A 12209-nucleotide genomic window follows, 5' to 3' on the forward strand; every position below is an offset into this window, starting at 1 on the left:
TTTATAAATGCATAAATGATTACAATACTAATGATGCTAAAGTGCCTTTTTAACACTAGAGACATTTCCCAATTGTATTGGACAGAGTTTGATACCATACATTTATTATGGGGAGTATCTATAACTTGGGAATATAACATAAACATGAGTGGTCATGCATTTACAAGCTCTATCTTAGCCACAGGATTTGCTCCTGAATTATGTCACATAGCATTTGTGGTGTCTCCCCATTACAGTTGCTGTACCATGGAATCCAGTAATTATAAACTCTTCAGCTTTATAAGCCCGATCTGAAAAGCTATGGAGCGTATCATAAATGATCATCGATTATGATATCAACAGCCTCAGTAGTTTAGACCCTGAACAGTTTGCCTTCATCAAAGGGAGATCCTCCTACTTATTAAATATAGTGAACTCCTTTGAGAGGTTCACACAGGCTGTTGACCATGGTCATGCTGTTCACATAGTGTACCTTAACCTAGCTAAAGCTTTTGACAGTGTATCCAAAAATTCTTTGTAGTACATGAAGCTTTAGTTATTTCCATGTGCTACTAGTTACATAATAAGGAACACTTGCAGGAGCACAAAGTTTTCCGTGTTTGAATGCTATAAAACACTTAGCTCTTTCATGCAGGCAGTGAAACGTAGACAGTCTGGTCTGACAGAGGAGCGTATATCTGCCCCTAAGCTGTTCTGTCTTCTTACTACTGTTCTATGGTAGTTGATTGGTTGCTTTAATGCCAAACACGAGAAAAGGACTATGAGTACTGAGAGGTGCTTAACAAAGCTTCATTAAGCACTTTTCTTATGTTAGAAAGGCACTCTACAGAGTTGCCTTTTTTCCCCTAAATCTGGGGTGTATTCACAGCAATCCATGTAATACAACATTATTTATATTTTATTCAGTGTTTTGCTAATGATTAATGGCATTCTTGTTTCAGGATGAAGACTTGTGAGTCAGCAGCAATATACCAGACCGTCATTACACCAGGTTTGACATTTTTTTATGAATGCCTTTAAACATAAAACTTGTTCATTTTATAAATTAGAGTAGTGTTTATCCATATAATGTTCAAGCAGTTACTGTATTTCAGCTCATACCTGCTTTAGTTAGTAATGGGACTCGCATTTCATTTTAATTTGTTGAATTTTTTATTTAAAGACAAGTATTTCAAAAGGTTAAATTATTCCTTATTTTGTAATTCGTGGGTGATAGGCAATGATTAATTTCTTCAAGAAACAGATTCAAGACACTCAGAAACGTAAAGGTAACAATTACAACATAGTTTAATAAGTATTAGTACGCATCTCACTGTGTGGATATTGTTATGAAACATGAGAATGGGAAGCACAGGGAGATACAGAATGGAAACATTCAGATGCAATTACCCATATGATGATCTCCACACTAAATTAATGATTAAATGCATCTGAATTTTAGTAAGAACACAGTAATAACAAAAATAAAATGCAAAATTCTGGCAGAACAGATTTTTTTCTGTGAGCCATCTTTGCCTTATTTCAAACCATTTTGTTTGTGTGCATATATAGCAGATTTATATTAAACAGCCACAATGATATTTTAGGAATAAGCATTTAACCGAAATAAAGGAATATTGTAACACAAGAATGTTTGGATGGTTACAAACGTACCAGTATTGACTTTTAAATTAGAGTAAATGAGTGCCTGGCAGATGGTGTGTTTAAAAAGAGAAGAAAGGATAAGCTAGGATGGAAACATACTATAAGGAATACATGTGTACATACAGATCACGGAAATATATCAATTTGATGTGTCTACATGTCAGTCCTATGAATACATAGTATATCTTTCTATAATTGCCTTGTATTCCACGTATAAGACATTATGATTTAAACATACCTGAAGTTCTGAAGATGTAAGCTGTATCTTCCATGTTATGTGCCTAAAGACTGCAAGGGATGACAATTTTTTAATTAGTTAAGAAATACTAAGGGTTAGTAAATCAGAATGGTAGAACATGTGATATTTCTAAATATAACAGATATGATAATTTTTATGAAATCTTGCTATTCACTGAGACCATACATTCTGAATTACATTATGTAGTTATATTGCATATTGCAGACTGATACTGAAGTTTTCTTACATCTGTTTTATATTAATCTGTGCTGTTTATTTAATTTTACATAGGCTGAGGAATGAAAATTGTGTGGCTAGTTCTCTAACTGCATCAGTTATATTTCTATGAAAAAGTATTTTCATATATATATATATATATATATATATATATATATATATATATATATATATATATATATATATTTCTGCTGAAGACAAGGAATGGATGAGATGTTTCCTTGTCCAAATATTAATAATGAATGAATAAACAAATCAAGTAGCTGTCTCTAGGCTGTTCCAGTCATAACTTAGAGTATATTTTCATCAGCATTTCGCAGAAGCAAGAACCCATTGAGGAAAGGTGCATGTGATAATCTCTTTTGTCTGTAACTATTTAAAACTCAGGAATCATATTGTCGAGTCCCAAAATGTGGAGAATGATTGGCTGAAAAATTGCACTTTATTTATTTTATTTATTTATTTACCAGGAAATTGCAACTGGACACAGGTCCTTTTTCAGTGGAGACCTGGGGAAAAAAGTTCCACAGAACAATAAATGAGCAGCAGAGTACACGAAGAACAATTGAATATATATATAATAGCAGATAATACATACTGCAGCAAACATTAGATATACATACAATATGAAACACAGTAATGAACAGATATACCAATATCTAGCTAAAGGCTCGGAATAATAATATGCCAGGAAGCCCAAGCTATTGAGCGACCCTGGCCCCAGCGCCTTTAGCCGTCATAATTCCCAACTCACTGAGCTCTATATCCTGTCCTTGGGAATCTGACTCCTCTGACCTGAAGGCTAAGGACCCACTCCAATCTGTTGTTTCAGCATAGCATCTACCATCCTGCTCCCAAAAGTATTAAAAAGAAGCAAAATACCCAGCTCACTGAGCTCCATATCCTGTCCTTGGGAATCTGACTCTTCTGACCTGAAGGCTAAGGACCCACTCCAATCTGCTGTTTCAGCATAGCATCTACCATCCTGCTCCCCAAAGTATTAAAAAGGAAGCAAAACACCCAGCTCACTGAGCTCCATATCCTGTCCTTGGGAATCTGACTCCTCTGACCTGAAGGTTAAAGACCCATTCCAACCTGGTGTATCAGCATAGCATCTACCATCCTGCTCCCCAAAGTATTAAAAAGGAAGCAAAATACCCAGCTCACTGAGCTCCATATCCTGTCCTTGGGAATCTGACTCCTCTAACCTGAAGGCTAAGGACCCATTCCAATCTGCTGTTTCAGCATAGCATCTACCATCCTGCTCCCCAAAGTATTAAAAAGGAAGCAAAAGTATGTTTGTATCCTAAACCTGCCAGTACATTCTAGAATTGTTACAACTAATTTATGGTGACTAATAGTTCGCTTTAAGCCAGGATAGCCAGCAGCCATTCCCATATAGACTGTGTACCTTTCTTCCATACTAGCTTTGTACCTTACTTCTAGCCTCTTAGTTTTTATCCCTGGCCTCTCCTCTCAGAATCTCCACTGTACTTTAGAGTTCCTCCAATAGGTGGCATCCTCTCCCAGCTCTTCTCCACTCTCAGTTTGCCTGCTACCTCTGCATCTAATCTTTTTCCTATCCCTGGCCCAAGTTTCATGGTTAAATATTTTCCACTTCATCTCTGTGACTACTCTATTGCACTCCACTTCATCCTTTTATATATTGTATTTTACCTACTAAACCCCCTCCTATACTCCTCCCACTTCTACCCTTTCTCTTTACACACCTCTTATATTACTCTACCTTACATCATATGCTTTTTCACTGATTGTTCTTTTCAACATTCCTCCCTCTCTTGTCTCTACCTCACTACTCCCATTACCTTGCACTCTTTATCTCTTTTTATCAACCTCAGTGTGCTATTCCCTACCTTCTCCTACTATTGCTCCTGACTTGCTCTTCTCCACGCACCTTTTGGCAGCCTGTTCATATTTCTCTGTCTATTACCCTTCCCCCTTCATAGTAGCTCTAGCCCCTCCCTTCCTTTTACCTACTTCCAGGTCTCCTCACCTCTCCCCACCTCATTTCCCCTCCTAGTCTATAAATACCAGAGGATTCGGCTGGTGACCTCTCTAATATCCCATGAAGCCCAAGCTGCTGAGCTACCCTGGCCCCAGCGCCTTTAGCTGTCATAAGTAAGGAAACTGCAATATTGTTACTTATTTGTTATGTTTAACCTGCCTCTTGTTATCTGCTAGATTGTATGTATGATATTCTACTTTGTTCCTGTTTGTCTGTAATTGTGCCTGTAGCAAATGCATTAACAGTATGTTATGTACCTCTCCCATGTGGAAGTTGCTATTCTGTTTGTACTGCATGGGGTAGACCTTTTTCTTTGTTTGGTCTCCGTTGTGAGTATTTAAGTACCAATGCGATACAGGTAGTGATTTTCTGCTCTGCTCGACAGTTGATTCGCTCTGTAAGTGAGTAGTTACCCACATTTGCCCCCACAATATAACGCCTGTAAGCGTAAATCTCTTTTACATCTGGTTGAGGATTGTACCTTTCCATGTGATGTTTGATTGCTGTTTTCACAATTAAATGCTCCTGAAGCGAGTGGTTACACATACAATCGCCTCCTCCACATTGTACCTTTCCATGTGATGTATGATTGCTGTTTCCACAACTAAATGCTCCTGAAAAGAGTGGTTACACATACAATTGCCTCCTCCATATAATGCTCCCTAGCATTTACCCCTGTTACAACTAGTTGAGGTTTCTACCTTTCCACGTTGAAATGCTAGCTAGTCGCACCAAATAGTGTTTAATGCTAGTGCTATTTTAAATTTAAGAATCCTATTTTAGCACCATTGTGGAATCTGTAGTAATTGTTCCACATGGTGCCAGTGTTTTATGTTTAACGCTGTTCTCACTTCAACAAATAGCAGCGACCACTGATTACTTTTCTTTGAGTGTTATAGGTGTTGGCTTCACAATTGGCTTTATTAATTTTATAGCTTGCCTTCTTTTACTTGTAGAATCACTTAATTAAATGCTTCCCTAATGACCAGACAATTTATGCACTGTGCCTTATTTCTTTGCTCTTAAGGGAAAATACTTTGTGTCTGGATTGTGGGAAAGGTGCTTGATAATTCAATCCATTGAAGTTCCTGCCTTGATGCTTTTTTCGCCTCTGCCTAATTCCTTGATGTGGGCAGCAGATAGAGTAGTGCGTTATAAAGGAGTACTACTCTCAATTTAGTATTGTAATTTGTAAACTTATGAGAACCTGTCTCTCATTATAACAAAGGTGTAAAAGCTATATTTAACAGCACCATTTTAGTAGCGGTATTAGCGGTTGCTGCTCATGTCCTAGTTTTTAATATAAATAACGTAGATCTGGCACTTGGCTAGCTATCTAGCTATCGACCATTAGTCTAGAAGTAGAGTTTAAGCTTAATTACCAAATGCTATATGTTTATGCCTGCTTTTAACTTTGTAATATGAACATAGCATTTTCTTGGTTTAGACTCCATTTCTGCTTTCTTAATCAGAGCTTCGGCCTTTCCCTGTGAATGCCTTTAATGCTTTTTCTGTACGTGTTTGTGGGTGCGGACATCTGTTTCTCACTCTATTTGTGCATACTTAAGTATCATTAATCTATGTCTTTATTTCACTAAATAATTTAAATAGCAACAATTGTGAATGACATTGCTGCTAATTTTATTGTGTTATCCAGCTCATTATGTTTTAACTGCTGGTAGGTAAGGTTTGTCTTGGCTAATATTACCAGCTTACTAGAAAGATATGGCGTAATATTTTATCACGCATCAGATATCTCTGCTGTTTTTATATATTACTATATTTGCTGAGCATATGTTGTTTAAGTCCTGTACTAAAGTCACATTCTTATCCACTGTACCTGTTCTTTTTCTTCCACATTTTCTATGAAGTACCCAACTCACTGAGCTCCATATCCTGTCCTTGGGAATCTAACTCCTCTGACCTGAAGGCTAAGGACCCACTCCAATCTGGTGTATCAGCATAGCATCTACCATCCTGCTCCCCAAAGTATTAAAAAGGAAGCAAAATACCCAGCTCACTGAGCTCCATATCCTGTCCTTGGGAATCTGACTCCTCTAACCTGAAGGCTAAGGACCCACTCCAATCTGGTGTATCAGCATAGCATCTACCATCCTGCTCCCCAAAGTATTAAAAAGGAAGCAAAAGTATGTCTGTATCATAAACCTGCCAGTACATTCTAGAATTGTTACAACTAATTTATGGTGACTAATATGTCGCTTTAAGCCAGGATAGCCAGCAGCCATTCCCATATTGACTGTGTACCTTTCCTCTGTACTAGCTTTGTACCGTACTTCTAACCTCTTAGTTTTTATCCCTGGCCTGTCCTCTCAGAATCTTCACTGTACTTTAGAGTTCTTCCACTAGGTGTCGTCCTCTCCCAGCTCTTCTCCCCTCTCAGTTTGCCTGCTACCTCTGCATCTAATCTTTTTCCTATCCCTGGCCCAAGTTGCATGGTTAAATATTCTCCACTTCATCTCTGTGACTACTTTATTGCACTCCACTTCATCCTTTTATATATTGTATTTTACCTACTAAACACCCTCCTATACTCCTCCCACTTTTACCCTATCTCTTTACACACCTCTTATATTACCCTACCTTACATCATATGCTTTTTCACTGATTGTTCATTTCAACATTCCTCCCTCTCTTATCTCTACCCGCTCCGTTCGCCCTGCAGGCTCACTCCACTCCCCTACCCTACCCCCAAATCCCACCCACTCCAGAGGCCCTGGACTTATACTTGCTTACCACACCCTCTTCCCCATCCCACCAATTAGACAAGCCCACTACTCTAATTGTTTAGAATCACACCACCACCTGACATCTAACCACTAACAATTTCCCTCCACTTAAACTAATTAACCACATCCTATTTCCTCTCTAATTGTCTTACTTTAATCTTAACACCTACAAATCACTCTTATCCAAACATAGTAACATGCCTGCAGCAAACATGCTAACTCAGTCTACCCTTACCAAGCTACTACTCATTACCACACTCATACTTATTCTAACCTCAGCCTATCTCCTTACCTCCTATGAAAACCTGATACATCTTCAGTTTTACTACCCCTCCAAACAAACAGCTACACAAACTCTTACTCTCTCCCATAGTCATATAAACATTACAGCCTTACCTAACTACCTGCTAGCCAAATACCACAGATTCACACACATTAAATATTATAGTCTCATGGTTAAGAAAGATAAATATCCAAATATTAATATACATAATCCCAGACTAAGACTAAAAAAAACTCTCCTTAAAAGATGGTGACATTCATTCTAACCCTGGCCCGACAAATATCTCAACAATTGAAGCTCATAACCACATTCCTTCTATCCCACTAATTCCTACTTTACCACCCAACTCACTCCTACTAGCACAACTCAATATTCAGAGTTTAAACAATAAAGTAGCCCATCTCCATGCTCTCCTAGAAGTTCACTCCTTTGATATCCTATGTCTGACTGATATATGGTTAAAACCTGGAACTAAAGATATTGAAATTATCGCTCCTGAAAATAATATATTGAGACAAGACCGCATAAAGTGTAAGGGAGGGAGAGTAGCAATTCTATTTAAAGATGGCCAGCAAATCGCCTCTTCACCATATAACCTACCCTTGGTCAATAATGCAGAAATCCTTATTTTCAGACTACAACTCAACCCAAGTAAGTCCTTATACATTATCTGTATCTACCTACCACCTGGTAATAACACCAATACAATAGAGGTTATCCTAGACTAGGTGTCAACATCTTACCCACAAGAAACAATAATACTGGGGGACTTTAATATGGATTGGAAATGTGTTAACACTGAAAATCTTACCTCCCATATCAACCTTCATGGTTTCTCTCAAACCATCAACTCCACAACCAGAATAAACAAACCAAGTAAAAAAGAGAGAACCTTAGATTGGATTCTTATCAAGAAACTCCACCAAACCTATAAGGTAGGAACCTTACCTGATGATATAAGCGATCACTCATTGACCTATATTATCAGGCAAAAGAATTACATTTTAAACCCCCCACATATAAAAACTCACAGAATACCAAACACTTTAACCTTATGCAATTCCAAAGTGAGCTGAGTGCATGTGACTGGAACCCTCTAAAAAGACTTTCACTTGAAGAGGCTGTTAAATACTTTAACTCTAAATTCTTAACTATCCTAGACCAACATGCACCCAAGCATTCCATTAGAATCAAGTCAAAACCAGCCCCCTGGCTCTCAAAAGAAACCAGACAAAACATCCTAATCAGGAACAAATCTTGGGTTAAGTGGCATGCCACCAAAAATATCTCAGACCAGCAAACGTTTAGGCAACTAAGAAATATAACAAAAAAAGCTGTACTCACAGATAAAAAGAACTTTTTTTGCAAACTGCAACAAACCCACCAAAATACTCCACAAAAGTTCTGGACAAGTATCAATAGACTTCTTCACCCAGGGCACTCCAGTACTCCAGCACCACTAGGGTCTAGTCTTAACATTCCCCAGCAAACTGCCAATGCCTTCAATACCTTCTTCACAGAAGCTATACAATCTCTATCCAGTCAACTATCCCCAGATAGCTCAAGCCTCTCTACCCTAGAGATAGAGACTGAATAAGCTAGGGCTTCTGCTGCTATTTTTACTTACATATATTATACCAGGAATGAGATTGCCATTTCTTGGAATAATCTCTTTTCTCTGAGGTATGGTGAGCTCAGAGTTGGTGTATTGATATGTATATATATATATATATATATATATATATATATATATATATATATATATATATATACCACAGCTATACACATAAAATGTATTTGTTGAAAATGTACTTATATTACAAATAAAAAAGACTTCTTTCTGACTACAACCCATCTCTACTACCTGTATCTTTAAACTTCTCCTAAAACTTAAGCCATGTACTCCTTCTGCTGACCAGATACCATCTGAATATCTACAAAAAGCTGCAAAAGTGGTAGCCTATCCTATATCTATCCTTATTAACAGAACCATTAATGAGGGAACTATCCCAGCCATCTGGAAAATCTCTCACATTATACCCCTACGCAAAGGTGGCAACTCATATGAATATTCTAACTATAGACCCATAGCCCTTCTATCACCCTTAGCTAAAATCATGGAAAAAATGCATTCATCGTCAGCTACTAGAACATTTAATTCAATACAATATACTAGCTAATTGCCAGCATGGCTTTAGACCATTTCACAGTACCACCACTGCCCTCTTATCCTTCACTGATTCCATTAACAGAAACCGAATCCTCTCTTCAGCACCCTTCATTGATCTTTCTAAAGCCTTTGATATGTTAAACCACCCTCTGCTTATAAATATTCTCAAATCCCTTTCTCTTGACACTCAGGCTGTACAATGGTTCAATTCCTACCTTAGTAATAGGCAGCAGACAGTGCTTTGGGAGAACAACATATCATCACACCTTCCAGTCACCCTTGGAGTCCCTCAGGGCTCCTTTCTAGGTCCTCTCTTGTTCTCACTATTTATCAATGATCTATACTTAGCAATTCCCCAAACTACCTGTATTCAATATGCTGAAGATTCAACAATCATATGCTCAGCCAGTTCCTCTTCTGAACTGCAATCCCTGACTCAGATGGTATTCACTACTGTGGAGACATGGTTCTTAAAATGTTGTCTCCTCTTGAATCCCAAAAAAACCAAGCTCCTACTCTTTACTCCTTCTAGCAAGTCCTCCCCTGCAGATTTCTCAGTAATATCTAACACTGGTACCCTCATATCACCAGACTCCACCAGCAAACTCTTAGAAGTACAATAGATAATAACCTTACCTTTGATAGCCATATTAACAACACTATAAAAACAGTAAATAGAAAAATGGGCTCCCTATACAAGATTAAATACTTCCTGACTCCTATAGCCAGAACCATAATTGTACATTCCCATCTAATCTCAACTCTTCTTTACGCCTCACCCATATACACTAATTTGAAAAAAAAAGAATCTTCTCAAGTTAGCTAACTCCTACAATAACATTGCCAGATCTGCCTATGGGAATCCCTTTAGAACTCACCATTGTCAGAATCTAAAACAGCTCGGTTGGCTAGAACTACAAAACTAACTCCATCTTACCCAGCTTACCACTGCCCATAAAATCCTAAATCAACCTAATAACACTCCTATCCCCTCTAACCTCATCATCCCCTACAAAAATCTTAATACATTACGCTCTTTAAGCAAACTCCTAGGCCAACAACTTGGCAGGGGATTCCCTGTTCTCAAACACTGCTAGGAAAGTTTGGAACCTACTACCTAATGAACTCATTTCACTCACCTCCGTACCCCTCTTTAAACAAAATCTCAAAATACACTTCAAATCTCATTGGCTATGCCCCTGCAGTAACCCTGACTAATTATGTGCCCTCTTCACTAATATTTTACAAGATCCTACTTTGTTTAATTAAGTTATCTCTTCTCACTACCTCTGACTGTAGAAATCATAATCATAGAAACCAATAGGAACTACCTATGAACATTAAGTATTATCTACTGCAAATTATTTCTTGTATCATACTGTTAAAACAGTTGTTTTACCCTGTATGCCATTTCTTGTAATATTTTTTTCATTTTTCTATGTTACTACTACATTTAGTTTTGTTTATAATCCTTATTATCTTGTCTGATTTAGAACTGCTTTCTTATTTTTAGTGTTTCTAGTGGAGCTTTTCTCCCCAGGCCTCTACTGTAAATGGACATATATCCAGCTAGACTAGCCCAGTTAACAAATGTAAAATAAATAAATAAATAAATTAAAAGTAGGATGTATATACAGATAATACTAAGCTCAAACGGATACGGTTCTAAACTCATATACCTAAATTTTATAAACAGATATTGCACTAAACTCAAACAGATATAAAGCAGATATTCCACACAAAGATGGAACAAGCTAAAAGGGCTAATGGGATGGAAGGGAAGATAGAGGAGTAAGACAGGAGACTGAGTGAGTAATATATGTGGTAGTGAGAGGAAGCTAGGTGTAAGGCAGTTGGATATGTATATGGAGTTGAGATGAAGTGAGGTTGTTATGCATGTTATAACAGGTCTGAGAGATTGAGTGAGGAGGGAAGAGGAGGGTAAAGGGTGAGCTAGAGCCTGCAGAGGAAAGAATGCATTGATCAGATGGAGTGAGGCAGGGTGGCTAGGGGAGGGGAGAGGAAGGGGAGGTAAAAGGAGGGTTACTAGTTGGGACTGGTGCAGGGCATAACCAGAGACTTTTTAAGTGAGTTTTTAGTGCAGTCTTGAAGTGATTCCAAGAAGGTAGTGTGGTTATAGAGGGGGGAGGGTTGTTCATAATCTGGATATGATGCAGGAGAATAGTGCTTCTCCTGCTGAGTTCTTGGGTTTGGTCACTAAAAGTAGATGTTTGCTGCTGGACCGCAGTGGTCTAGTGGAACAGTAGGGCTGGAGAAGGTTATGAAGGGAATGGACTTTAAGATGATGGTTTACTAACTTGTGGGAGAGAGAGTTGATTCAGGTGAAGAAGTTGGGGGAGTTCAAGCCAATGAAGTTCTCTAAGTGAGATACAGTGGTGGCTGCGATAAGATGCAGCAGCGGCAAACATAGCAATTTTATTATAGCAAGCCTCGAGCGTGTTTAGGTCTGTTTGTCTAAGGAAGGTAAGTATAGGAGAGACATAGAGTAAAGTGGAAATTGGCAGCAGAAATTCTGGCTGTTTTGGTGAGGAATTATTTGTTTCTGTGCAATGCACCTAGTTTCTTGTGAACCTTTTTATGGTAGCAGAAAGGTGAGTGTCAAATCTGAAATTGTTATCAATCTCAACACCAAGTAGTTTGGTATGTTCTGTTGGGGAGATGATTGTATTGTCTTTGGCTGGAATATTAAAGTGGGGGATAATTGGATTAGATTTAGGGGGTTGGAAGGTAAGGAGTTTAGTCTTGCTTGGGTTGAGTAATAACTGGGCATTACATAGCCAGCTTTCTACAGGTGAAAAGGCTTCCTGTGGGATCTTGTGATGTTCAAGTATAGTTGGGGCTGA

At 38.1% G+C, this 12209-nt stretch overlaps 1 protein-coding gene across 2 annotated transcripts in view; it reads left to right on the forward strand.

Moving 5' to 3' along the window:
- The window catches only part of LOC122808037 (immunoglobulin lambda-1 light chain-like), an 87939-nt gene that overhangs the window by 54737 nt on the left and 20993 nt on the right, over positions 1–12209 (forward strand). For both annotated transcript variants that reach the window (XM_044079024.1, XM_044079025.1), the window contains one exon: positions 942–991. In XM_044079024.1, coding sequence (XP_043934959.1) covers positions 942–991 — 50 coding nt within the window. The remainder of the gene's footprint in view (positions 1–941; positions 992–12209) is intronic.

Source organism: Protopterus annectens, chromosome 8.part0 (genome assembly GCF_019279795.1).
Source record: "Protopterus annectens isolate FY-2018-M chromosome 8.part0, PAN1.0, whole genome shotgun sequence".
NCBI lineage: Eukaryota > Metazoa > Chordata > Ceratodontiformes > Protopteridae > Protopterus > Protopterus annectens.